The sequence below is a fragment of the Oncorhynchus mykiss genome, chromosome 23, assembly GCF_057628025.1.
Source record: "Oncorhynchus mykiss isolate SJ-2025 chromosome 23, ASM5762802v1, whole genome shotgun sequence".
Lineage (NCBI taxonomy): Eukaryota > Metazoa > Chordata > Actinopteri > Salmoniformes > Salmonidae > Oncorhynchus > Oncorhynchus mykiss.
Genome location: NC_143044.1, coordinates 40,023,250 through 40,047,224, shown reverse-complemented (window position 1 = coordinate 40,047,224; position 23,975 = coordinate 40,023,250). Strand labels below are relative to the sequence as shown.

The window sequence follows — 23,975 nt, the reverse complement described above, 5'->3', positions numbered from 1 at the left end:
CCAGAGAAATGGAGGAATCTATTCCCCTAACATTCTCCAGAGAAATGGAGGACCCTATTCCCCTAACATTCCCCAGAGAAATGGAGGAACCTAACATTCTCCAGAGAAATGGGAAAGAACAGTTTGATCCTGATATCCAACACTAAGAGCAATTCAATAATAATGTCATACAGAATGCCATTTCATTATGCGATTGGCAAATTTAAATTATATTCCTCCAGACAGATTCATATTAATGTCATTATCACCATTAAATGACAGTTTAAGCTTGTTGCACAAAACAGAGACTCTTTATCTTACATCCGTGAATTTTTTCTGAAGTTTTGGAATAGATGGAGTAAAATTCTATATGTTTTATACAGGATAGTATAGGCTACATTTTTATATATACAGTCCCCTCGGAAAGTATTCAGACCCCTTGACTTTTTCCACATTTTGTTATGTTACAGCCTTATTCTAAAAGGGATTACATAAAACGTGTTCCTCAGCAATCTACACACGATAACCCATAATGACAAAGTGAAAACAGGCTTTTAGAAATGTTTGCAAATGTATTACAATAAAAAACAGAAATAGCTTATTTATTATGTGACTTTGCTATGAGACACGAAATTGAACAGGTGCATCCTGTTTCCATTGATCATCCTTGAGATGTTTCTACAACTTAATTTGATTCCACCTGTGGTAAATTCAATTGATTGGACATGGTTTGGAAAGGCACACACCTATCTACAGTGCCTTGCGAAAGTATTCGGCCCCCTTGAACTTTGCGACCTTTTGCCACATTTCAGGCTTCAAACATAAAGATATAAAACTGTATTTTTTTGTGAAGAATCAACAACAAGTGGGACACAATCATGAAGTGGAACGACATTTATTGGATATTTCAAACTTTTTTAACAAATCAAAAACTGAAAAATTGGGCGTGCAAAATTATTCAGCCCCTTTACTTTCAGTGCAGCAAACTCTCTCCAGAAGTTCAGTGAGGATCTCTGAATGATCCAATGTTGACCTAAATGACTAATGATGATAAATACAATCCACCTGTGTGTAATCAAGTCTCCGTATAAATGCACCTGCACTGTGATAGTCTCAGAGGTCCGTTAAAAGCGCAGAGAGCATCATGAAGAACAAGGAACACACCAGGCAGGTCCGAGATACTGTTGTGAAGAAGTTTAAAGCCGGATTTGGATACAAAAAGATTTCCCAAGATTTAAACATCCCAAGGAGCACTGTGCAAGCGATAATATTGAAATGGAAGGAGTATCAGACCACTGCAAATCTACCAAGACCTGGCCGTCCCTCTAAACTTTCAGCTCATACAAGGAGAAGACTGATCAAGATGCAGCCAAGAGGCCCATGATCACTCTGGATGAACTGCAGAGATCTACAGCTGAGGTGGGAGACTCTGTCCATAGGACAACAATCAGTTGTATATTGCACAAATCTGGCCTTTATGGAAGAGTGGCAAGAAGAAAGCCATTTCTTAAAGATATCCATAAAAAGTGTTGTTTAAAGTTTGCCACAACCACCTGGGAGACACACCAAACATGTGGAAGAAGGTGCTCTGGTCAGATGAAACCAAAATTGAACTTTTTGGCAACAATGCAAAACGTTATGTTTGGCGTAAAAGCAACACAGCTGAACACACCATCCCCACTGTCAAACATGGTGGTGGCAGCATCATGGTTTGGGCCTGCTTTTCTTCAGCAGGGACAGGGAAGATGGTTAAAATTGATGGGAAGATGGATGGAGCCAAATACAGGACCATTCTGGAAGAAAACCTGATGGAGTCTGCAAAAGACCTGAGACTGGGATGGAGATTTGTCTTCCAACAAGACAATGATCCAAAACATAAAGCAAAATCTACAATGGAATGGTTCAGAAATAAACATATCCAGGTGTTAGAATGGCCAAGTCAAAGTCCAGACCTGAATCCAATCGAGAATCTGTGGAAAGAACTGAAAACTGCTGTTCACAAATGCTCTCCATCCAACCTCACTGAGCTCGAGCTGTTTTGCAAGGAGGAATGGGAAAAAATGTCAGTCTCTCGATGTGCAAAACTGATAGAGACATACCCCAAGCGACTTACAGCTGTAATCGCAGCAAAAGGTGGCGCTACAAAGTATTAACTTAAGGGGGCTGAATAATTTTGCACGCCCAATTTTTCAGTTTTTGATTTGTTAAAAAAGTTTGAAATATCCAATAAATGTCGTTCCACTTCATGATTGTGTCCCACTTGTTGTTGATTCAAAAAAATACAGTTTTATATCTTTATGTTTGAAGCCTGAAATGTGGCAAAAGGTCGCAAAGTTCAAGGGGGCCGAATACTTTCGCAAGGCACTGTATATAAGGTCCCACAGTTGACAGTGCATGTCAGAGGAAAAAACAATCTACGAGGTTGAAGGAATTGTCCGTAGAACTCCGAGTCAGGATTGTGTCGAGGCACAGATCTGGGGAAGAGTACCAAAAACTTTCTGCAGCATTGAAGGTCCCCAAGAACACAGTGGTCTCGTCATTCTTAAATGGAAGAAGTTTGGAACCACCAAGACTCTTCCTAGAGCTGGCAGCCCATCCAAACTGCGCAATCAGGGGAGAAGGGCCTTGGTCAGGGAGGTGACCAAGAACCCGATGGTCACTCTGACAGAGCTCCAAAGTTCCTCTGTGGAGATGGGAGAACCTTCCAGAAGGACAACCATCTCTGCAGCACTCCACCAATCAGGCCTTTATGGTAGAGTGGTCAGACAGAAGCCACTCCGCAGTAAAAAGGCGCATGACAGCCCGCTTGGAGTTTGCCCTAAGGCACCTAAAGACTCTCAGACCATGAGAAACAAGATTCTCTGGTCTGATGAAACCAAGATTGAATTCTTTAGCCTGACTGCAAAGCATCCAGTCTGGAGGAAACCTGGCACCATCCCCATGGTGAAGCATGGTGGTGGCAGCATCATGCTGTGGGGATGTTTTTCAGCAGCATGGATGGCAGCATCATGCTGCGGGGTCGAAGCAGGATCGAGGCAAAGATGAACGGAGCAAAGTACAGAGAGATCCTTGATGAAAATCTGCTCCAGAAAGCTCAGGACCTCAAACTGGGGCGAAGCTTCACCTTCCAACAGGACAATGACCCTAAGCACACAACCCTTTGGGACAAGTCTCTGAATGTTCTTGAGTGGCCCAGCGAGAGCCCGGACTTGAACCCAATCTAACATCTGAAAATAGCTGTGCAGCAATGCTCCCCATCCAACCTGACAGAGCTTGAGAAGATCTGTAGAGAGGAATTGGAGAAACTCCCCAAATACAAGTGTGCCAAGCTTGTAGCATCATACCCAAGAAGACTCAAGGCTGTAATCGCTGCCGAAGGTTCTTCAACAAAGTACTGAGTACAGGGTCTGAATACTTATGTAAATGTGATATTTTATTTCATTTTTTTATTTTATTTTTTATTTTTTACAAATTTGGAAACATTTCTAAAAACTTGTTTTTGCTTTGTCATTATGGGCTATTGTGTAGATTGAGGGGGAAACGATGTAATCAATTTTAGAATAAGGCTGTAACGTAACAAAATGTGGAAAAAGTCAAGGGGTCTGAATAATTTCCGAATTCACTGTATATGTGCAGGCTACTTGGAATTAATGAAACATTTGTATGAAGGGAGGGGTTGTCTGTCACCACCAAGGCGGAGCGAAGGGATGACGTATGGAAACGTTGCCATCGCAGAGTAAAGAATCCGCTATCCTTTGCATCGCTTTGGAGTAACCAGGATCGAGAGGGTTCTGTAGTGGCAGGATAGCTATTCTCATTGGATTAAATACATACAATTCTTTGACATTTTTATTACACATAATACATAGATGTTTATTTGGTGGCAGCATATATTTCTCATGTAGGGATTTTGTTATTGACACATGCCGCTGTTGCATTTCTGCACAGCTCAGCTCTCTGTGTGAGCCGTCGGTCTGTCATTACAGTATCTACAGTTTATAGCCAGTACTAAAACACATCTTCCTTGACCCACCGATCTGATTTCTGGACTCTCATCACTGCATCCAAGAGATGGACGAAGAAAATCAAAGTAAGACTCACGATGATTCACTCACCGTCTCTCTTTCTCTGTTCCATGGTCATTTGCTTTGGTGTGTGGATGGACTGATGTAGGTTATGCGCCGTAAAGCATGAGTCAATGAATAGTTGTAACCACTGCATGCATTTAATCAGAAATGTATTTGTTTCCCTCTAACAGTAAGGTATTAAGAAATGCAATGGTATTTTGTCAACTGTTGTCATAAATGGGTGTAAATATAGGTAGGGTAAAAATAGCATTTGATCATGACTCCGTTCTATTCCATTACACTTATTAAGTCATTGGGCGAATGCGGCTTCTGAAGTGGGGCATTTAGTTAATTATGATCCCAGACTCTGAACATTTAACATGCATTGCTTGCAGTACGGTTTTGGAAGCATAAGGACCTTTCATATCAGCGAGAAATCATTAAAAAAAAGGTAAATTGATACACACCTTTGTACGGTTAGTGTTCCCACAAGGCCATATCTCCACGTTACAGTGCTTGTTTGCTGAAGACAAGAGGCGAACACCTGTGTGTAAACTTAACTCGGGAAGTGTAGTTTCATCGGATGGAGACACCCACAGTTGTATGGATCTGTGCAAAACTGCTATAGTAAGTGTATATATATATTTATTGTAATGATTCTTCTCGCGGTTGAAAGGGCCATATGTTTTGAAAGCCGTGTTGCAAGCGATTATTGACGTTTTTGTAAACGTTAACGCAGCATCGGGATTGTAGATCACAGGAGGCAGTCGTGAGCGAAGCTAATGGCGGAAAACTGAAGGGAGAAGGCAGTATGCTGCCTGGAGTTTGAGAGCTAGGGTATAAAGAGCTCTAGTGGAGGATGGTTACTGAACACATTTCTTAATCATCAAGTGGGACAACAAATTATATGTATCCATTAAATAGGAGGGCATATACATTGAGTATACAGAACATTAAGAACACCTGCTATTTTCATAAGACTGACCAGGTGAAAGCTATCACTTGTAAGGGGGGGGGGGGGGGGGGGGGTGCGCAACTCTATTAGGAAGGTGTTAAGTTTGCTATACTCAGCATATTAATTGAACTCCGTGTGGTGAATGCGTAAAAACGCATGCAGCAATGTGCTTCGTCGTCAATATGTCTGTTGCGCTGACTTGCTTTGAAGTTCGTGCCGGAGCTTTAAACTAGGCTAATCTTTCCATTGCAAAGCAGTTCTATTGAAACGTCTGCTCAATGCCCTGGACGGGTGAAAAATATCAGATAAACGTATTTTTCAACAGGAAAGTCGACTTTTTCGGCTGGAAGGCTTTCAAAACAGGCTCATTCATTAGAACCTTCAGTGGCACCTGTTCCGAATGGATTGATTCAAATGACAGTAGTCAATACTGCTTGCACGATGCGAAAGAAGAGACAACCCATGGCAGGGGGCGAAGGCCATGTATATTGTAAACATTTGTCTTGAGAAGAAAAGCAGGATATCTGTTGGGGTTAAACTGGGAGAGTTTAGCAGACCCTCTCCTCTACATGTCTCACTGGTCCTTCCTGTTGCTGTAGCGTTAACCCTTTTCACGCTCTACATAACCCTTGTCGAAACCTATTTGCCTATTTAAATTAAAGTCAAGTTTCACTATTTTTCAACTTCATATTAATCATCTCCTGGACCGGCCCAACATCAACCTACTGAATGTGAAAATGGCGGAAGGTGAGTGTTTCCAATGATATCATTGGTGTGTATCGTGATTGTTAACCAATTATGAGTAGGCATTGCCTACTAATTGGTTGAGATCATTGGAAACACTTATCTTCCTCTCTTTTTTTTACTGCAGAACATAGAAACGTGCCATTTTCACATATGTTGAGGTGGTGCTGGAGATGATGAATATAAAGGGACATTTCACAATTGTTCTTCAAGGTTATGTTTCCGCCCTTCAGTGAATTGGAGTGCTGTTCAACGGCTCATTCACCATTAGTATTACTCGCCATAGATTTGATTCCTATTGGTCTGTATGTGTGTATACACTCAAATTCAATGGACAGAAGAGGAAAGATTGAAAGGGCTGTGTAACAATGGCTTGTTAACGTAAAACTTGGTCTTCAGGGAAGCAGTATCTACATGTACAATACAAGCCTTTGTCACAGCATCATATAAGGACATTGCCAACGCCAGTCATTTCCATTGTTCCCTCTGGGTTTATAGGTTTTACAGCTTTATATTTATTTATAATTTATGCACGATCATGCTTAAATAACTAAGCTCACACTTTGCCTATGCGGCAGTAGTCAAATTCATTTATTCAAATGTTTTCATAGATAAAGGGAATATCTGTAAAGCACAGAGTAGTCTTTGGGCATAGGAAGACACTGGATGACGGGGGTAGCGGCATGGCGACGGGGGTAGCGGCATGGCGACGGGTGTAGCGGCATGGCGACAGGGGTAGCAGAACAAAGAGGCTTGAGGTCCTGTGATCACACTTGAAAGATAAGTGCATGGAAACGATTACATGTTATACTGCATGAATTAAAACAGTATAGATGTAACACACGCACATTGTACACAGACACACAAAGTCAATGCATTTATGCTGGCATGCTAAATTTACCCCAGCTAATCACGTACAACAGCGCTGGTTAAAATGCTTTTTAAATTCAAGCCAAACCCCTTCAACTGAAATTAGTGCAGTGCAGAGTGTAATGTCATGTAGCTGCACTGTGCAGCATATGGTCAAAGTTGGGGCATAATTCGTTTTCCATCAGTTGACTGCCTGGCTGCTAACTAGGAGGGGGAGGGGTGCCATTGTGTAGGATTAGGCCATTTTCTTATATGGGCTGATAATGGGCATGCATACTGCCTCATGCATAGAACACACACACACAGAGAAACTATGGCAGTGAGCAGAGTAGAATATGGAATTAATTACTGCGTGTTTACTCCTACTTCTTTACACTTGGTGCAATCCTCTGTTCTGTTTACATGCCATAAGACAGATGTCTGCTCTCATGTCACACAGACCCTAAATCCCAAGTGTTTTATGGCACCAAGTCTATTTATAGACGTGTAGTTAGGCTAGTAGAGTTAAAGCAGAAGTGGAAAGACGAGAACCCACTACAATCTAGAGCTACAAATTGGCCAGCACTCGCTTGATGCTGTTTTATTTATTTTTTGAGCCTCTAGTTCCTCTGCAGGGACACTTTCAGCTTTGCCTTTATCAGGGGGATAGAAGGAAAGTGCTCTGTTTGAATGGCGTTTTTACTAAGTGCTGTGTGTCTTGACAGTATTTTCTGTCAGGATCCTGATAACTTTAGTGACCCTCTCTCTCAACACGCTTTTCCCTAACTGACTGTGAGAAACACTAAATGGGAAACTGCTTTTCTTCCATGCTCTATGGCCTGAAAATGTATGTGTTTATTCTTTGGGGGATAGTTTGAGGTGTTGAGGGGCAGTTGAAACTGTCAAAAGGCTTTTCTTATCAGAAATTGGCAACGTTACAGAACTGCCGGGTGCGATTAGTTTAGTAAATTATTACTTTACCCCTTTATGTTGAATTCATGGCCATTTATCAATCTCACCCTCTGGGCAAGGAAACATACATGTTCTTTGAGAAGAACATCAATACAAACTGCTTGAGTCTTTGGGGTGATGAAGTTTCATATGAATCCCGACATTAGTGGTTTCCTGCCCTGAGTCTACAGAACAGACTTGGCCATCAGTCTTTGTTGTGGCGGTAGGGTGAGTGGTGTGGGAGGACTTCCTAATGGAAGTCATTATTGCCATGCTGTGGGCGGCTGGTCTGTAGCTTTAACCCTGCCTGGAGGACCTTCTGGCTGGCACAAAGTATCTGGTTGCTACAGCCATAGGCTAAATGGCTACAACGGATACAGCCAGTCAGCTAACTAGCCCATCTACTCAGTTGTTTCTCTCTCACTCTCTGCCCTTCTGGTTCGTTAGAGTAAGTCCTGTTTTCTTTACCATCCTGTGTCTTACGGTCTTCCTTCCACACTGTATCTTTAAGAAGACAAACATTTCTTTGCGGGCCAACTGATACATTTTATATTTAAAGCCACAAAGAAGGTGTTGATTTGATTCTTTTGAGATTACCAAAATGAGAATAACTGTTTTTTTTCCTCCTTAAAATAGCCTTTTCAGGTCCTCCCACCATGTTGCCTTATTCAACAGCTTAACAGGAGATGTAGAAACAGTATTATGCTAATTTGGACCATTTAATATGGAGTTTTATTGCATTGTGGGACCACATTGAAGGATTTGGCTAGACAGTAGACACACACTCCCCTTAAGGGGTGAGTAATCAATGGCACTGCAGACTTGGCTTAAGGAGGGATTGAGAGGGTCTCATAAAGTGTCCCAGTACTGCTGCCTCATCTGAAGAGAAACACCATGTATGGAATTGATTATAGGAAATACTGTTTCATTGAAATGGAAGAGAGGGTAGACTAGCGCGTACAACTGTCTGGAAGGGTTGGCATGTACCACAGAATTTTTGTTTGGGTGCAGTATATTGCCCCGACTGTTTGAGTTATAAAATGAGGAGAACGAGACCGGGATGGAGTAGAGTAGAAAATACACTACCGTCCAAAAGTTTGGGGTCACTTTGAAATGTTCTGCTTTTTGAAAGAAAAGTTGTTGTCCATTTAAAATAACATCAAATTGATCAGAAATACAATGTAGACATTTGTAAATGACTATAGTAGCTGGAAATGGCTGATTTTAATGACTATAATTTTTTTTCTTTAAAAAAAAAAGAAATATCTACGTACTGTAGGTGTACAGAGGCCCATTATCAGCAAATCAAATCAAATTTTTATTTGTCACATACACATGGTTAGCAGATGTTAATGCGAGGGTAGCGAAATGCTTGTGCTTCTAATTCCGACAATGCAGTAATAACCAACGAGTAATCTAACTAACAATTCCAAAACTACTACCTTATACACACAAGTGTAAAGGGATAAAGAATATGTACATAAAGATATGTGAATGAGTGATGGTACAGAACGGCATAGGCAAGATGCAATAGATGGTATCGAGTACAGTATATACAACCATCACTCCTGCGTTCCAATGACACGTTGTGTTAGCTAATCCAAGTTTATAATGTTAAAAGGCTAATTGATCATTAGAAAACCCTTTTGCAATTATGTTAGCACAGCTGAAAACTGTTGTCCTGCTTAAAGAAGCAATACAACTGGCCTTAATTCAGCTAGTTGAGTATCTGGAGCATCAGCATTTGTGGGTTCGATTACAGGCTCAAAATGGCCAGAAACGAATAACTTTCTTCTGAAACTCGTCAGTCTATTCTTGTTCTGAGAAATGAAGGCTATTCCATGCTAGGAATTGCCAAGAAACTGAAGATCTCATACAACGCTGTGTACTACTCCCTTCACAGAACAGCGCAAACTGGCTCTAACCAGAATAGAAAGAGGAGTGGGGGGCCCCGGTGCACAACTGAGCAAGAGGACAAGTACATTAGTGTCTAGTTTGAAAAACATACACCTCACAAGTCCTCAACTGGCAGCTTCATTAAATAGTACCAGCAAACACCAGTCTCAACGTCTACAGTGAAGAGGCGACTCCGGGATGCTGTAGAAGGAAAAGAGGGAAGGAGAAATATCAAAAGAGAGGGAGACCACACTTTCCTTGAGTAATATGCATCTTATTTCACTACTGGTAGGGGAACTAAATGGAAGCAGATCCAGTATTAAGGAGATGGCGAGCGGCTACATAGATGCTGGAGGCTACAGGGTTTGTGTTTCTTGGCCAGGCTAGGTAAGTGCTGCTCTCTGGAGCCCTCAACCCTGAGAAGACAAGAATGGAATTCACAGGCCTTCTAAAAGGAGGAGGTGTGCTGTGCTTGTATTTTCAGGGTTCTAAAAGGTGTGCTTTTAGCTACTAACTACACTATGTACAGGTTATGTATAGATTTTTACAAACATCCACCCTAACTACACAACATATAACACAGACGTCGATGTAGGTTGTAGGTGTTCGGTGACTGTTATTTTGAAGTGGCCTGTGTGTCTAGTCTTTTAAGCCTGCAGCAGGTCAGCCAAAGACAATGTTACTCTGCCTGGTAAGACGAGACAAGCAACAACATCCTGGACCTCCAGGCAACAATCGCCAGCCAGGGGTTTGTATTTGGTCTTCTCAGTCACTCAACCCCCATCCAGCCCTCTGATTAGAAGTGGGTGCCAGAAACGGCACCATTATGAATGCTCTGGCAGCAGGCTTATGGTCGTGGAGATAAGACCCCCAGCACATCAAATCCAATACTTGCATCATAGAGTTGACCCTGAGCAGATGTTGGATATAAGGGGACATGATGTCCGGACAGACCAGGACAGAGGGACCACCCAGACGGATGCATCACCCCCTAGTAGGGGTCCGCTCCCGAAAACAGCAGATTAAAACAATGTAATCAGTGGATGACAGTTTAGTTTAACCCCTCAGTACTAGATCCTAGATCTCTTCTGACTCTTCTGAGCTAAACCCCAAGATATTACCCCCCAAAATCTTTGTTGTCCTCTCACGCAATGATGTGAGCTATTACTGGAAAATAATGGTATAGGGATCACACAGTCACAATTCACTTTATCTGGATCCACAAAGCAGTGAGGCGCAACATTCCCAACTATTGAAAAGTTCATACAGATGCCAGATCTTACGATCATGAAAAGAAACCCCTTTAAATTAGCTGCACTGACTAACATACAGACACTCATCATAACCCCTTGGCTTGTTCTGTACTAATCATGCCCCACATTCTGGTGCCTTGACATACTGCCAGGTCACATCACCGGACCGCTAAACAAGACTACAGATGTTTGTTACTGTGTCCATGTTATCACTGCCATCAACCCCTCTGTGTGTATATATCACACTTCCACTGTGGTCTTCAGCCCCATGGTCAGATTGGGATTAAGAGCTGTGGGGGTTAAAGCCAGCTGGCAGCACCAGTGTGCATGTGTCTGTATGCATGCCTGCATCTGCGTGTGTGCATGATGTGTGTTTGTCCCTGCATGCGTGTGCGCATGTGAGGCCAGTGAGGGGAGCCCAAGGGGTATAAAGTTAAAGGGATTGGTGACAGCAGGCTTCAGATTAGGGGTTTGTGCCAGGGGCCACACTGACAGCCTGCCTGTCTATCTCATCCCATATCCCTGCTCTGTGACCGCCTGCCTGGCCTGTATCTCATCCCATATCCCTGCTCTGTGACCGCCTGCCTGGCCTGTATCTCATCCCATATCCCTGCTCTGTGACAGCCTGCCTGGCCTGTCTCTCATCCCATCGTCCTGCTCTGTGACAGCCTGCCTGGCCTGTCTCTCATCCCATATCCCTGCTCTGTGACAGCCTGCCTGGCCTGTATCTCATCCAATATCTCTGCTCTGTGACAGCCTGCCTGGCCTGTATCTCATCCCATATCCCTGCTCTGTGACAGCCTGCATGGCCTGTCTCTCATCCCATCACCCTGCTCTGTGACAGCCTGCCTGGCCTGTATCTCATCCCATATCCCTGCTCTGTGACAGCCTGCCTGGCCTGTATCTCATCCCATATCCCTGCTCTGTGACAGCCTGCCTGGCCTGTAATCTCATCCCATCGCCCTGCTCTGTGACAGCCTGCCTGGCCTGTATCTCATCCCATTTCCCTGTTGGGGCCAGTGGGGTGACTGGGTTCTACTTTTCTATAGTACTACAGTTTACGGAAAACCTACAGATATAAAATGTATACTGACAGCTGATAGTCATCACCCTCTCCTCCGAAAAAGCCTCAAGACAGAGGCCAGTTACTTCAATTTCAACAAAAACTTATCTGTAAACTATATACTTACTTTCAATGATGGCCGTAATGACATCAGGTCTATTGTCAGTTAACACTGACATGTATACTATCCTCAGACTCCTCTGACTTCCAGAATCCACCCTTATCACCTATAAATGATCAAGAAATCTATCAAACATATTGGTTAAATCAGATGTGGTCAGAGAGAGAAGAGGCATTCATAAAAGGATGTTCTAACTTAGTATTCCCTCAGACTTCTAGGACCTATGAGATAAGGCCATGTAGAACTTGCACTACTAATAGAGTTATTTACAGTGCATTGCGAAAGTATTCGGACCCCTTGAACTTTGCGACCTTTTGCCACATTTCAGGCTTCAAACATAAAGATATAAAACTGTATTTTTTTGTGAAGAATCAACAACAAGTGGGACACAATCATGAAGTGGAACGACATTTATTGGATATTATTCAGCCCCTTTACTTTCAGTGCAGCAAACTCTCCCCAGAAGTTCAGTGAGGATCTCTGAATGATCCAATGTTGACCTAAATGACTAATGATGATAAATACAATCCACCTGTGTGTAATCAAGTCTCCGTATAAATGCACCTGCACTGTGATAGTCTCAGAGGTCCGTTAAAAGCGCAGAGAGCATCATGAAGAACAAGGAACACACCAGGCAGGTCCGAGATACTGTTGTGAAGAAGTTTAAAGCTGGATTTGGATACAAAAAGATTTCCCAAGCTTTAAACATCCCAAGGAGCACTGTGCAAGCAATAATATTGAAATGGAAGGAGTATCAGACCACTGCAAATCTACCAAGACCTGGCCGTCCCTCTAAACTTTCAGCTCATACAAGGAGAAGACTGATCAGAGATGCAGCCAAGAGGCCCATGATCACTCTGGATGAACTGCAGAGATCTACAGCTGAGGTGGGAGACTCTGTCCATAGGACAACAATCAGTTGTATATTGCACAAATCTGGCCTTTATGGAAGAGTGGCAAGAAGAAAGCCATTTCTTAAAGATATCCATAAAAAGTGGCGTTTAAAGTTTGCCACAAGCCACCTGGGAGACACACCAAACATGTGGAAGAAGGTGCTCTGGTCAGATGAAACCAAAATTTAACTTTTTGGCAACAATGCAAGACGTTATGTTTGGCGAAAAAGCAACACAGCTCATCACCCTGAACACACCCATCCCCACTGTCAAACATGGTGGTGGCAGCATCATGGTTTGGGCCTGCTTTTCTTCAACAGGGACAGGGAAGATGGTTAAAATTGATGGGAAGATGGATGGAGCCAAATACAGGACCATTCTGGAAGAAAACCTGATGGAGTCTGCAAAAGACCTGAGACTGGGACGGAGATTTGTCTTCCAACAAGACAATGATCCAAAACATAAAGCAAAATCTACAATGGAATGGTTCAAAAATAAACATATCCAGGTGTTAGAATGGCCAAGTCAAAGTCCAGACCTGAATCCAATCGAGAATCTGTGGAAAGAACTGAAAACTGCTGTTCACAAATGCTCTCCATCCAACCTCACTGAGCTCGAGCTGTTTTGCAAGGAGGAATGGGAAAAAATGTCAGTCTCTCGATGTGCAAAACTGATAGAGACATACCCCAAGCGACTTACAGCTGTAATCGCAGCAAAAGGTGGCGCTACAAAGTATTAACTTAAGGGGGCTGAATAATTTTGCACGCCCAATTTTTCAGTTTTTGATTTGTTAAAAAAGTTTGAAATATCCAATAAATGTCGTTCCACTTCATGATTGTGTCCCACTTGTTGTTGATTCTTCACAAAAAAATACAGTTTTATATCTTTGTTTGAAGCCTGAAATGTGGCAAAAGGTCGCAAAGTTCAAGGGGGCCGAATACTTTCGCAAGGCACTGTATGCTAGTTAGGAACAGTCATTTTGACGTTTCACAGGCTTTTGTGTTATTGTTATTAATATCGTGGCTGCAATCACTGTTTGGACCCCTTAGCCATGTACAACCTCGTGCCAAATGAGTTCGAGGCCTCTCTTGAGCTAGGCTTCCTGGTTCACTTTTAAATGGCAAGACATTGCTTAAATTCTGTATAAAGGGAAGCTCTGAAGTAAAGACTGTATGTTTCCACCGCTCGTATATGCAGAGGCTTAGCTGTGATATCAGGCTTGTCATGTTCCTGCTTTATGAAGAGGCTACACGCACACTAAATATCTGCCTCTCAGCTGGGTTAATGAAGTCGGATCACAGAGACCCCTCTCTGGTGGTTACACACACAGTGAGATATGCTTCACTCCAGCTCTAAGCCCCTGGGCGGGTAGAGTTCAGTGCGAAAGTTGCGTTAATGAAAAAAATTAACTTTCAATGCAAGAAATTAATCTGGATTGGTTTTATTAATAGAATATACCCCCGCGCATTTATAAAGGGTTGGAAAACACTTTAATGTGGAATACTTAAGACCGTTAGCCTTTTTTCCCACTAATTAAGACGTATTAGATTTTATTATTTCATATTGTTGCATTGTCCATAAGGAAACTGGCAGTAAGCATTTCGTTGGATGGTGAATACCATGTGTATCCTGTATATACGACTAATAAAACTGTAAACTTGCATCTGCTTTGATCCGTGTGACTCTGATAAACTGAGTGAAACGGTTATAGTACTGTAGCAGAGTTAGTTAGTGTAACAGTCATCGTACTGTAGCAGGCTTAATTAGTTAGTATAGCGGTTATGTTACTGTAGCAGAGTTAGTTAGTGTAACAGTCATCGTACTGTAGCAGGCTTAATTAGTTAGTATAGCGGTTATGTTACTGTAGCAGAGTTAGTTAGTGTAACAGTCATCGTACTGTAACGGTTGATAGTTTGTGAAATGGTCATGTTACTGTAGCAGGCTTAATTAGTTAGTGTAACGGTCATGTTACTGTAGCAGGCTTAATTAGTTAGTGTAACGGTCATGTTACTGTAGCAGGCTTAATTAGTTAGTGTAACGGTTATGTTACTGTAGCAGGCTTAATTAGTTAGTGTAACGGTCATCGTACTGTAGCAGGCTTAGTTAGTATAGCGGTTATGTTACTATAGCAGGCTTAATTAGTTAGTGTAACGGTCATCGTAGTGTAGCAGGCTTAGTTAGTATAGCGGTTATGTTACTATAGCAGGCTTAATTAGTTAGTGTAACGGTCATCGTACTGTAGCAGGCTTAGTTAGTATATCGGTTATGTTACTGTAGCAGGCTTAGTTAATTAGTTAGTATAACGGTTATGTTACTGTAGCAGGCTTAGTTAATTAGTATAGCGGTGATGTTACTATAGCAGGCTTAATTAGTTAGTATAGCGGTTATGTTACAATAGCAGGCTTAATTAGTTAGTATAACGGTTATGTTACTGTAGAAGGCTTAATTAGTTAGTATAACGGTTATGTTACTGTAGCAGACTTAGTTAGTATAACGGCTGTTACTGTAGCAGGCTTAGTTAATTAGTTAGTATAGCGGTTATGTTACTGTAGCTACCTTAGTTAATTAGTTAGTAAAACGGTTATGTTACTGTAGAAGGCTTAGTTAGTGTGACGGTTATGTTACTGTAGAAGGCTTAGTTAGTGTGACGGTTATGTTACTGTAGAAGGCTTAGTTAGTGTGACGGTTATGTTACTGTAGAAGGCTTAGTTAGTGTGACGGTTATGTTACTGTAGCAGGCTTAGTTAATTAGTTAGTGTGACGGTTATGTTACTGTAGCAGGCTTAGTTAATTAGTTAGTGTGACGGTCATCGGTACTGCAGCAGGCTTAGTTGGATAGTGTGACGGTCATCAGTACTGCAGCAGGCTTAGTTGGATAGTGTGACGGTCATCGGTACTGCAGCAGGCTTAGTTGGATAGTGTGACGGTCATCGGTACTGCAGCAGGCTTAGTTGGATAGTGTGACGGTCATCGGTACTGCAGCAGGCTTAGTTGGATAGTGTGACGGTCATCGGTACTGCAGCAGGCTTAGTTGGATAGTGTGACGGTCATCGGTACTGCAGCAGGCTTAGTTGGATAGTGTGACGGTCATCGGTACTGCAGCAGGCTTAGTTAGTGTGTGGTGTCATGCAGTGTAAGAAGATGTATCAGCAGTAAGACTAAGAAGGTTTCTCTCTCTGTGATCTCTCTTCAGTACCTGAGGATCTCTCACTGGAAGAGAGGGATGAGCTGTCAAACATCCGGCGGAGGAAGAGAGAGCTGCTGGATGATATTGAGGTGGGTAGCCTTGAAGTTGCTGTTGCTCGGCTTAGTAGCTGGCAAAGCTTTAAGGAAGAGTGTTGTTTTTCTGATATGCTCTTGTAGCTTGTATCATTTTCTCAGAATGTCTAATCCCTGCCTGTCTCTGTTCATTAGGTTGAATAATTTTCTCTGAATGAGCTTATTCCAAGATACCAATTATATTTCCTTTTCTTCCCCTCTCAGCGCTTGAAGTTTGAGATAGCTGAAGTCATGACTGAGATCGAGCAACTAACGTGTGTAGGAGAGAGGTGGGTGAACAGCCCATGGTCTCATTCACTGGTGCTCGCATTTGCTTTTCACTGTTCTAACTGCAAGACTGAACAAGTATGTGGTGTGCAGTGCTTTCAATCAGGTGATCTGTGCTGATGCAGTGATTTCAATCAGTCTTAGCAGATGTACCATATCTAATGTCCTTACCCAAAATGTGACTGAACTACACTGCTCAAAAAAATAAAGGGAACACTAAAATAACACATCCTAGATCTGAATGAATTAAATATTATTATTAAATACTTTTTTCTTTACATAGTTGAATGTGCTGACAACAAAATCACACAAAAATTATCAATGGAAATCAAATTCATCAACCCATGGAGGTCTGGATTTGGAGTCACACTCAAAATTAAAGTGGAAAACCACACTACAGGCTGATCCAACTTTGATGTAATGTCCTTAAAACAAGTCAAAATGAGGCTCAGTAGTGTGTGTGTGGCCTCCACGTGCCTGTATGACCTCCCTACAATGCCTGGGCATGCTCCTGATGAGGTGGCGGATGGTCTCCTGAGGGATCTCCTCCCAGACTTGGACTAAAGCATCCGCCAACTCCTGGATAGTCTGTGGTGCAACGTGGCGTTGGTGGATGGAGCGAGACATGATGTCCCAGATGTGCTCAATTGGATTCAGGTCTGGGGAACAAGCGGGCCAGTCCATAGCATCAATGCCTTCCTCTTGCAGGAACTGCTGACACACTCCAGCCACAGGAGGTCTAGCATTGTCTTGCATTAGGAGGAACCCAGGGCCAACCGCACCAGCATATGGTCTGACAAGGGGTCTGAGGATCTCATCTCGGTACCAAATGGCAGTCGGGCTACCTCTGGCGAGCACATGGAGGCCCCCCAAAGAAATGCCACCCCACACCATGACTGACCCACCGCCAAACCGGTAATGCTGGAAGATGTTGCATCCAGCAGAACGTTCTCCACGGCGTCTCCAGACTCTGTGACGTCTGTCACGTGCTCAGTGCGAACCTGCTTTCATCTGTAAAGAGCACAGGGCGCCAGTGGCGAATTTGCCAATCTTGGGGTTCTCTGACAAATGCCAAACGTCCTGCACGGTGTTGGGCTGTAAGCACAACCCCCACCTGTGGACGTTGGGCCCTCATTACCACCCTCATGGAGTCTCTTTCTGACCGTTTGAGCAGACACATGCACATTTGTGGCCTGCTGGAGGTCATTTTGCAGGGCTCTGGCAGTGCTCCTCCTGCTCCTCCTTGCACAAAGGCGGAGGTAGCGGTCCTGCTGCTGGGTTGTTGCCCTCCTACGGCCTCCTCCACGTCTCCTGATGTACTGGCCTGTCTCCTGGTAGCGCCTCCATGCTCTGGACACTACGCTGACAGACACAGCAAACCTTCTTTGCACAGCTCGCATTGATGTGCCATCCTGGATGAGCTGCACTACCTGAGCCACTTGTGTGGGTTGTAGACTCCGTCTCATGCTACCACTAGAGTGAAAGCACCGCCAGCATTCAAAAGTGGCCAAAACATCAGCCAGGAAGCATAGGAACTAAGAAGTGGTCTGTGGTCACCACCTGCAGAACCACTCCTTTATTGGGGGTGTCTTGCTAATTGCCTATAATTTCCACCTGTTGTCTATTCCATTTGCACAACAGCATGTGAAATGTAATGTCAATCAGTGTTGCTTCCTAAGTGGACAGTTTGATTTCACAGAAGTGTGGAGCTACATTGTGTTGTTTAAGTGTTCCCTTTATTTTTTTGAGCAGTGTATTTTATAATGTCATCTATCAGCCTGCTCAGTTTCCTATCATTAGTTGATTCAATCTGGCTCAATGTATACAGCACTAATGGGTCTGTCTGAACAGCTTAAGGTTGAAAAGGTACCTTTTTTACATGTAAAGTTGCTGTTTTTTTAAGTTGGTTGGTTGTAATAGAAGGTTATTCATGGGTTTTCTTCCATGTCATGTCTCACAGCAAAATGACACAGAGGAACAAACAGATTGCCATGGGGAGGAAGAAATTCAACATGGATCCTAAGAAGGTATTTTCAGGTTGAAATGTTTATGACCAGAGCCTCAGGGTTCAGGGATGGCCACATCTTCAGTCTTTTATTTCAGCTCTGGGATAGCTTTTGGCGGGGTTGTGTCCAGTAATGTACCCCAGTGATATAAAAAGCTAGGTTAACGTTTGTACGTATGGCCCAGGCTTCTTTGGTGGCCTCTTTTATTTCAGTCCTGGAATGGCTTTTCTGGGTGTTGTCTAGTAATGGACCCCAGTCATATACTGCTGCTCTGATAGAATCATTCACCAATGATTGAGATAAACAGTCCACTGTCTGTCGTCCATCTTGTGTTCCAGGGGATCCAGTTTCTCCTGGAAAACAACCTTCTGCAGCACACCCCAGAAGACATCTCTCAGTTCCTCTACAAGGGTGAGGGCCTGAACAAGACTGTCATCGGAGATTACTTAGGGGAGCGGTAAGCCATCCCATCTACAGTGGTTTGTGCAATTATTCACCTGCTAGGCATTTTTCCCATTATGTTGCCTCACAACCTGGAATTAAAATAGATTTTTGGGGGGTTTGTATCATTTGATTTACACAACATGCCACACAATATTTTTCTATTGTGAAACAAACAAGAAATAAAAACAAAAAAAAACAGAATTTGAGCGTGCTTAACTATCTCCCCCCCCCCAAGTCAATACTTTGTAGAGCCAACTTTTGTAGCAATTACAGCTGCAAGTCTCTTGGGGTATGTCTCTAAGCTTGGCACATCTAGCCACTGGGATTTTTGCCCATTCTTCAAGGCAAAACTGCTCCAGCTCCTTCAAGTTGGATGGGTTCTGCTGGTGTACAGCAATCTTTAAGTCATAGCACAGATTCTCAATTTGATTGAGGTCTGGGCTTTGACTAGGCCATTCCAAGACATTTAAATGTTTTCCCTTAGACCACTCGAGTGTTGCTTTAGCAGTATGCTTAGGGTCATTGTCCTGAAGGAAGGTGAACCTCTGTCCCAGTCTCAAATCTCTGGAAGACTGAAACAGGTTTCCCTCAAGAATTTCCCTGTATTTAGCACCATCCATCATTCCTTCCATTCTGACCAGTTTCTCCAGTCCCTGCTGATGAAAAACATCCCCACAGCATGATGCTGTCACCACCATGCTTCACTGTGGGGATGGTGTTCTCAGGGTGATGAGGTGTTAGGTGTTTTCCTTGATGGCCAAGAAGCTCAATTTTAGTCTCATCTGACCAGAGTACCTTCTTCCATATGTTTGGGGAGTCTCCCACATGCCTTTTGACGAACACTAAATGTGTTTGTTTCTTTAAGCAATGGCTTTTTTTGTGGCCACTCTTTCGTAAAGCCCAGCTCTGTGGAGTGTATGCCTTAAAGTGGTGCTATGGACAGATACTCCAATCTCTGCTGTGGCGCTTTGCAGCTCCTTCAGGGTCATCTTTGGTCTCTTTGTTGCCTCTCTGATAAATGCCCTCCTTGCCTGGTCTGTGAGTTTTGGTGGGCGGCCCTCTCTTGGCAGGTTTGTTGTGGTGCCATATTCTTTACATTTTTGAATAATGGATTTAATGGTGCTCCGTGGGATATCCAAAGTTTCGGATATTTATTTTATAACCCAACCCTGATCTGTACTTCACAACTTTGTCCTTGACCTGTTTGGAGAGCTCCTTGGTCTTCATAGTGCCCCTTGCTTAGTGGTGTTACAAACTCTGGAGCCTTTCAGAACAGGAGTGTGTGTGTATATATACTGAGATCATGTGACAGATCACGTGGCACTTAGATTGCACACAGGTGGACTGTTTTTTGAACTAATTATGTGACTTCTGAAGGTAATTGGTTGCACCAGATCTTATTTAGGGGCTTCATAGCAAAGGGGGTGAATACAAATGCACGCACCACTTTTCAGTTTTTTGTTTCAAAAAATAAATAAAAAATGTCATTTATTTTCACTTCATCAATTTGAACTATTTTGTGTATGTCCATTACATGAAATCCAAATAAAAATCTATTTGAATTACAACTGGTAAGGCAACAAAATAGGAAAAACACAAGGGGGTGAATACTTTTGCAAGGCACTGTATCTGCCTAGTAGAGATACTGTTTTCCCTCCCTGTCATACTTATAAACCCGTGCTGCAGATTTATGTCCACCTCTTGATTAGTCCATTCGTTCCCTGATTCTGAGGCCATCTCCATGGGTTATTATGGTCTGGATTTATTGATGAAAGTGGGCACCTGGTTCCCTCAGAATACAAATCACCTTAGCAACGATTTGTCGTGGGTGTCTCGCCACCGCACTTTGAACACCTGACTAGCCATAAAAAAATCTTAATTTCCCCATTTAACTCCACGCAGAAACACACTCTCAGGTAAGAAGTCGGGGGCCGGCTTGGGACTGGAGATACAGCAGTTTATATGACTTAAAGTCAACACTGCTGGCAGCTACAGATGACTCACTACACAACCAAAAGTATATGGACACCTGCTTGTCAAACATCTCATTCCAAAACCATGGGCAATCATTTTTAAAATTTTATTTCACCTTTATTTAACTAGTTGAGAACAAGTTCTCATTTGCAACTGCGACCTGGCCAAGATAAAGCATAGCAGTGTGAACAGACAACAACACAGAGTTACATATGGAGTAAACAATAAACAAGTCAATAACATAGTAGGGGGAAAAATAATCTATATACACTGCTCAACAAATAAAGGGAACACTTAAACAACACAATGTAACTCCAAGTCAATCACACTTCTGTGAAATCAAACTATCCACTTAGGAAGCAACACTGATTGACAATACATTTCACATGCTGTTGTGCAAATGGAATAGACAACAGGTGGAAATGATAGGCAAATAGCAAGACACCCCCAGTCTACAACCCACACAAGTGGCTCAGGTAGTGCAGCTCATCCAGGATGGCACATCAATGCGAGCTGTGACAAGAAGGTTTGCTGTGTCTGTTAGCCTAGTGTCCAGAGCATGGAGTCGCTACCAGGAGACAGGCCAGTACATCAGGAGACGTGGAGGAGGCCGTAGGAGGGCAACAACCCAGCAGCAGGACCGCTACCTCCGCCTTTGCGCAAGGAGGAGCAGGAGGAGCACTGCCAGAGCCCTGCAAAATGACCTCCAGCAGGCCACAAATGTGCATGTGTCTGCTCAAACGGTCAGAAAAAGACTCCATGAGGGTGGTTTGAGGGCCCAACGTCCACAGGTGGGGGTTGTGCTTACAGCCCAACACCGTGCAGGATGTTTGGCATTTGCCAGAGAACACCAAGATTGGCAAATTCGCCACTGGCGCCCTGTGCTCTTCACAGATGAAAGCAGGTTCACACTGAGCACATGTGACAGTCTGGAGACGCCGTGGAGAACGTTCTGCTGCCACCAACATCCTCCAGCATGACCGGTTTGGCGGTGGGTCAGTCATGGTGTGGGTAGCCTGACTGCCATTAGGTACAGAGATGAGATCCTCAGACCCCTTGTCAGACCATATGCTGGTGCGGTTGGCCCTGGGTTCCTCCTAATGAAAGACAATGCTAGACCTCATGTGGCTGGAGTGTGTCAGCAGTTCCTGCAAGAGGAAGGCATTGATGCTCTGGACTGGCCCGCTTGTTCCCCAGACCTGAATCCAATTGAGCACATCTGGGACATCATGTCTCGCTCCATCCACCAACGCCGCGTTGCACCACAGACTGTCCAGGAGTTGGCGGATGCTTTAGTCCAAGTCTGAGAGGAGATCCCTCAGGAGACCATCTGCCACCTCATCAGGAGCATGCCCAAGCATTGTAGGGAGGTCATACAGGCACGTGGAGGCCACACACACACTACTGAGCCTCATTTTGACTTGTTTTAAGGACATTACATCCAAGTTGGATCAGTCGGTAGTGTGGTTTTCCACTTTAATTTTGAGTGTGACTCCAAATCCAGACCTCCATGGGTTGATAATTTGTTTTCCATTGATATTTTTTGTGTGATTTTGTTGTCAGCACATTCAACTATATAAAGAAAAAAGTATTTAATAAGAATATTTCATTCATTCAGATCTAGGATGTGTTATTTTAGTGTTCCCTTTATTTTTTTGAGCAGTGTACATTGTGTGCAAAAGGCATGAGGTAGGCACTAAATAAATCGAGGATCGGTAGGATAGTCAGTTTTACTAGGGTAAGTTTTGCGACGTGAGTGAAGGAGGCTTTGTTGCGAAATAGAAAGCCAACTCTAGATTTGATTTTGGATTGGAGATGTTTGATATGAGTCTAGAAGTAGAGTTTGCAGTCTAGCCAGACACCTAGGTACTTATAGATGTCCACATATTCTAGGTCGGAACCATCCAGGGTGGTGATGCTAGTCGGGCATGCGTGTGCAGGCAGCGAACGGTTGAAAAGCATGCATTTGGTTTTACTAGCGTTTAAGAGCAGTTGGAGGCCACGGAAGGAGTGTTGTATGGCATTGAAGCTCGTTTGGAGGTTAGATAGACACTGTGCTAAGGAAGGGCAAGAAGTATACAGAATAGTGTTGTCTGCGTAGAGGTGGATCAGGGAATTGACCGCTGCAAGAGCAACATCATTGATATATACAGAGAAAAGAGTCGGCCTGAGAATTGAACCCTGTGGTACCCCCATAGAGACTGCCAGAGGACCGGACAACATGCCCTCCGATTTGACACACTGAACTCTGTCTGCAAAGTAGTTTGTGAACCAGGCAAGGCAGTCATTAGAAAAACTGAGGTCTACTGAGTCTGTCGATAAGAATATGGTGATTGACAGAGTCGAAAGCCTTGGCCAGGTCAATGAAGACGGCTGCACAGTACTGTCTTTTATCGATGGCGGTTATGATATCGTTTAGTACCTTGAGCGTGGCTGAGGTGCACCCGTGACCGGCTCGGAAACCGGATTGCACAGCGGAGAAGGTACGGTGGGATTCGAGATGGTTAGTGATCTGTTTGTTGACTTGGCTTTCGAAGACCTTAGATAGGCAGGGCAGGATGGATATAGGTCTGTAACAGTTTGGGTACAGGGTGTCTCCCCCTTTAAAGAGGGGGATGACCACGGCAGCTTTCCATTCCTAGGGGATCTCAGATGATACGAAGGAGAGGTTGAACAGGCTGGTAATAGGGGTTGCGATAATGGCGGCGGACAGTTTCAGAAATAGAGGGTCCAGATTGTCAAGCCCAGCTGATTTGTATGGGTCCAGGTTTTGCAGCTCTTTCAGAACATCTGCTATCTGGATTTGGGTAAAGGAGAAGCTGGGGAGGTATGGGCGGAGCGGAGCTGTTGGCCAAGGTTTGAGTAGCCAGGAGGAAGGCATGTCCAGCCGGATTTATCGGTGGTGACTGTGTTACCTAGCCTCAGTGCAGTGGGCAGCTGGGAGGAGGTGCTCTTTTTCTCCATGGACTTTACAGTGTCCCAGAACTTTTTGGAGTTAGATCTACAGGATGCAAATTTCTGCTTGAAAAAGCTGGCCTTTGCTTTCCTGACTGACTGCGTGTATTGGTTCCTGACTTCCCTGAACAGTAGCATATCGTGGGGATTATTCAATACTATTGCTGTCCGCCACAGGATGTTTTTGTGCTGATCGAGGGCAGTCAGGTCTGGAGTGAACCAAGGGCTATATCTGTTCTTAGTTCTCCATTTTTGCTGAGAACGCACCCTTTTGGGCCC

General features: G+C 43.6%; 1 protein-coding gene across 2 annotated transcripts in view; it reads left to right on the top strand.

The window, feature by feature from the left end:
• The first annotated feature begins 3,661 nt into the window (after positions 1-3,661).
• The window catches only part of LOC110503140 (cytohesin-3), a 51,852-nt gene continuing 31,538 nt past the window's right edge, over positions 3,662-23,975 (top strand). Inside the window, exons 1-5 of one of the 2 annotated variants that reach the window (XM_036960699.2) lie at positions 3,662-4,069; positions 15,965-16,047; positions 16,255-16,319; positions 18,278-18,344; positions 18,662-18,780. In XM_036960699.2, the coding sequence (XP_036816594.1) occupies positions 4,051-4,069; positions 15,965-16,047; positions 16,255-16,319; positions 18,278-18,344; positions 18,662-18,780 (353 nt within the window). In that variant the 5' untranslated portion in view covers positions 3,662-4,050. Of the gene's footprint in view, positions 4,070-4,560; positions 4,674-15,964; positions 16,048-16,254; positions 16,320-18,277; positions 18,345-18,661; positions 18,781-23,975 lie in introns of those variants that run through there. The other variant, XM_036960701.2, reaches the window with a different exon arrangement.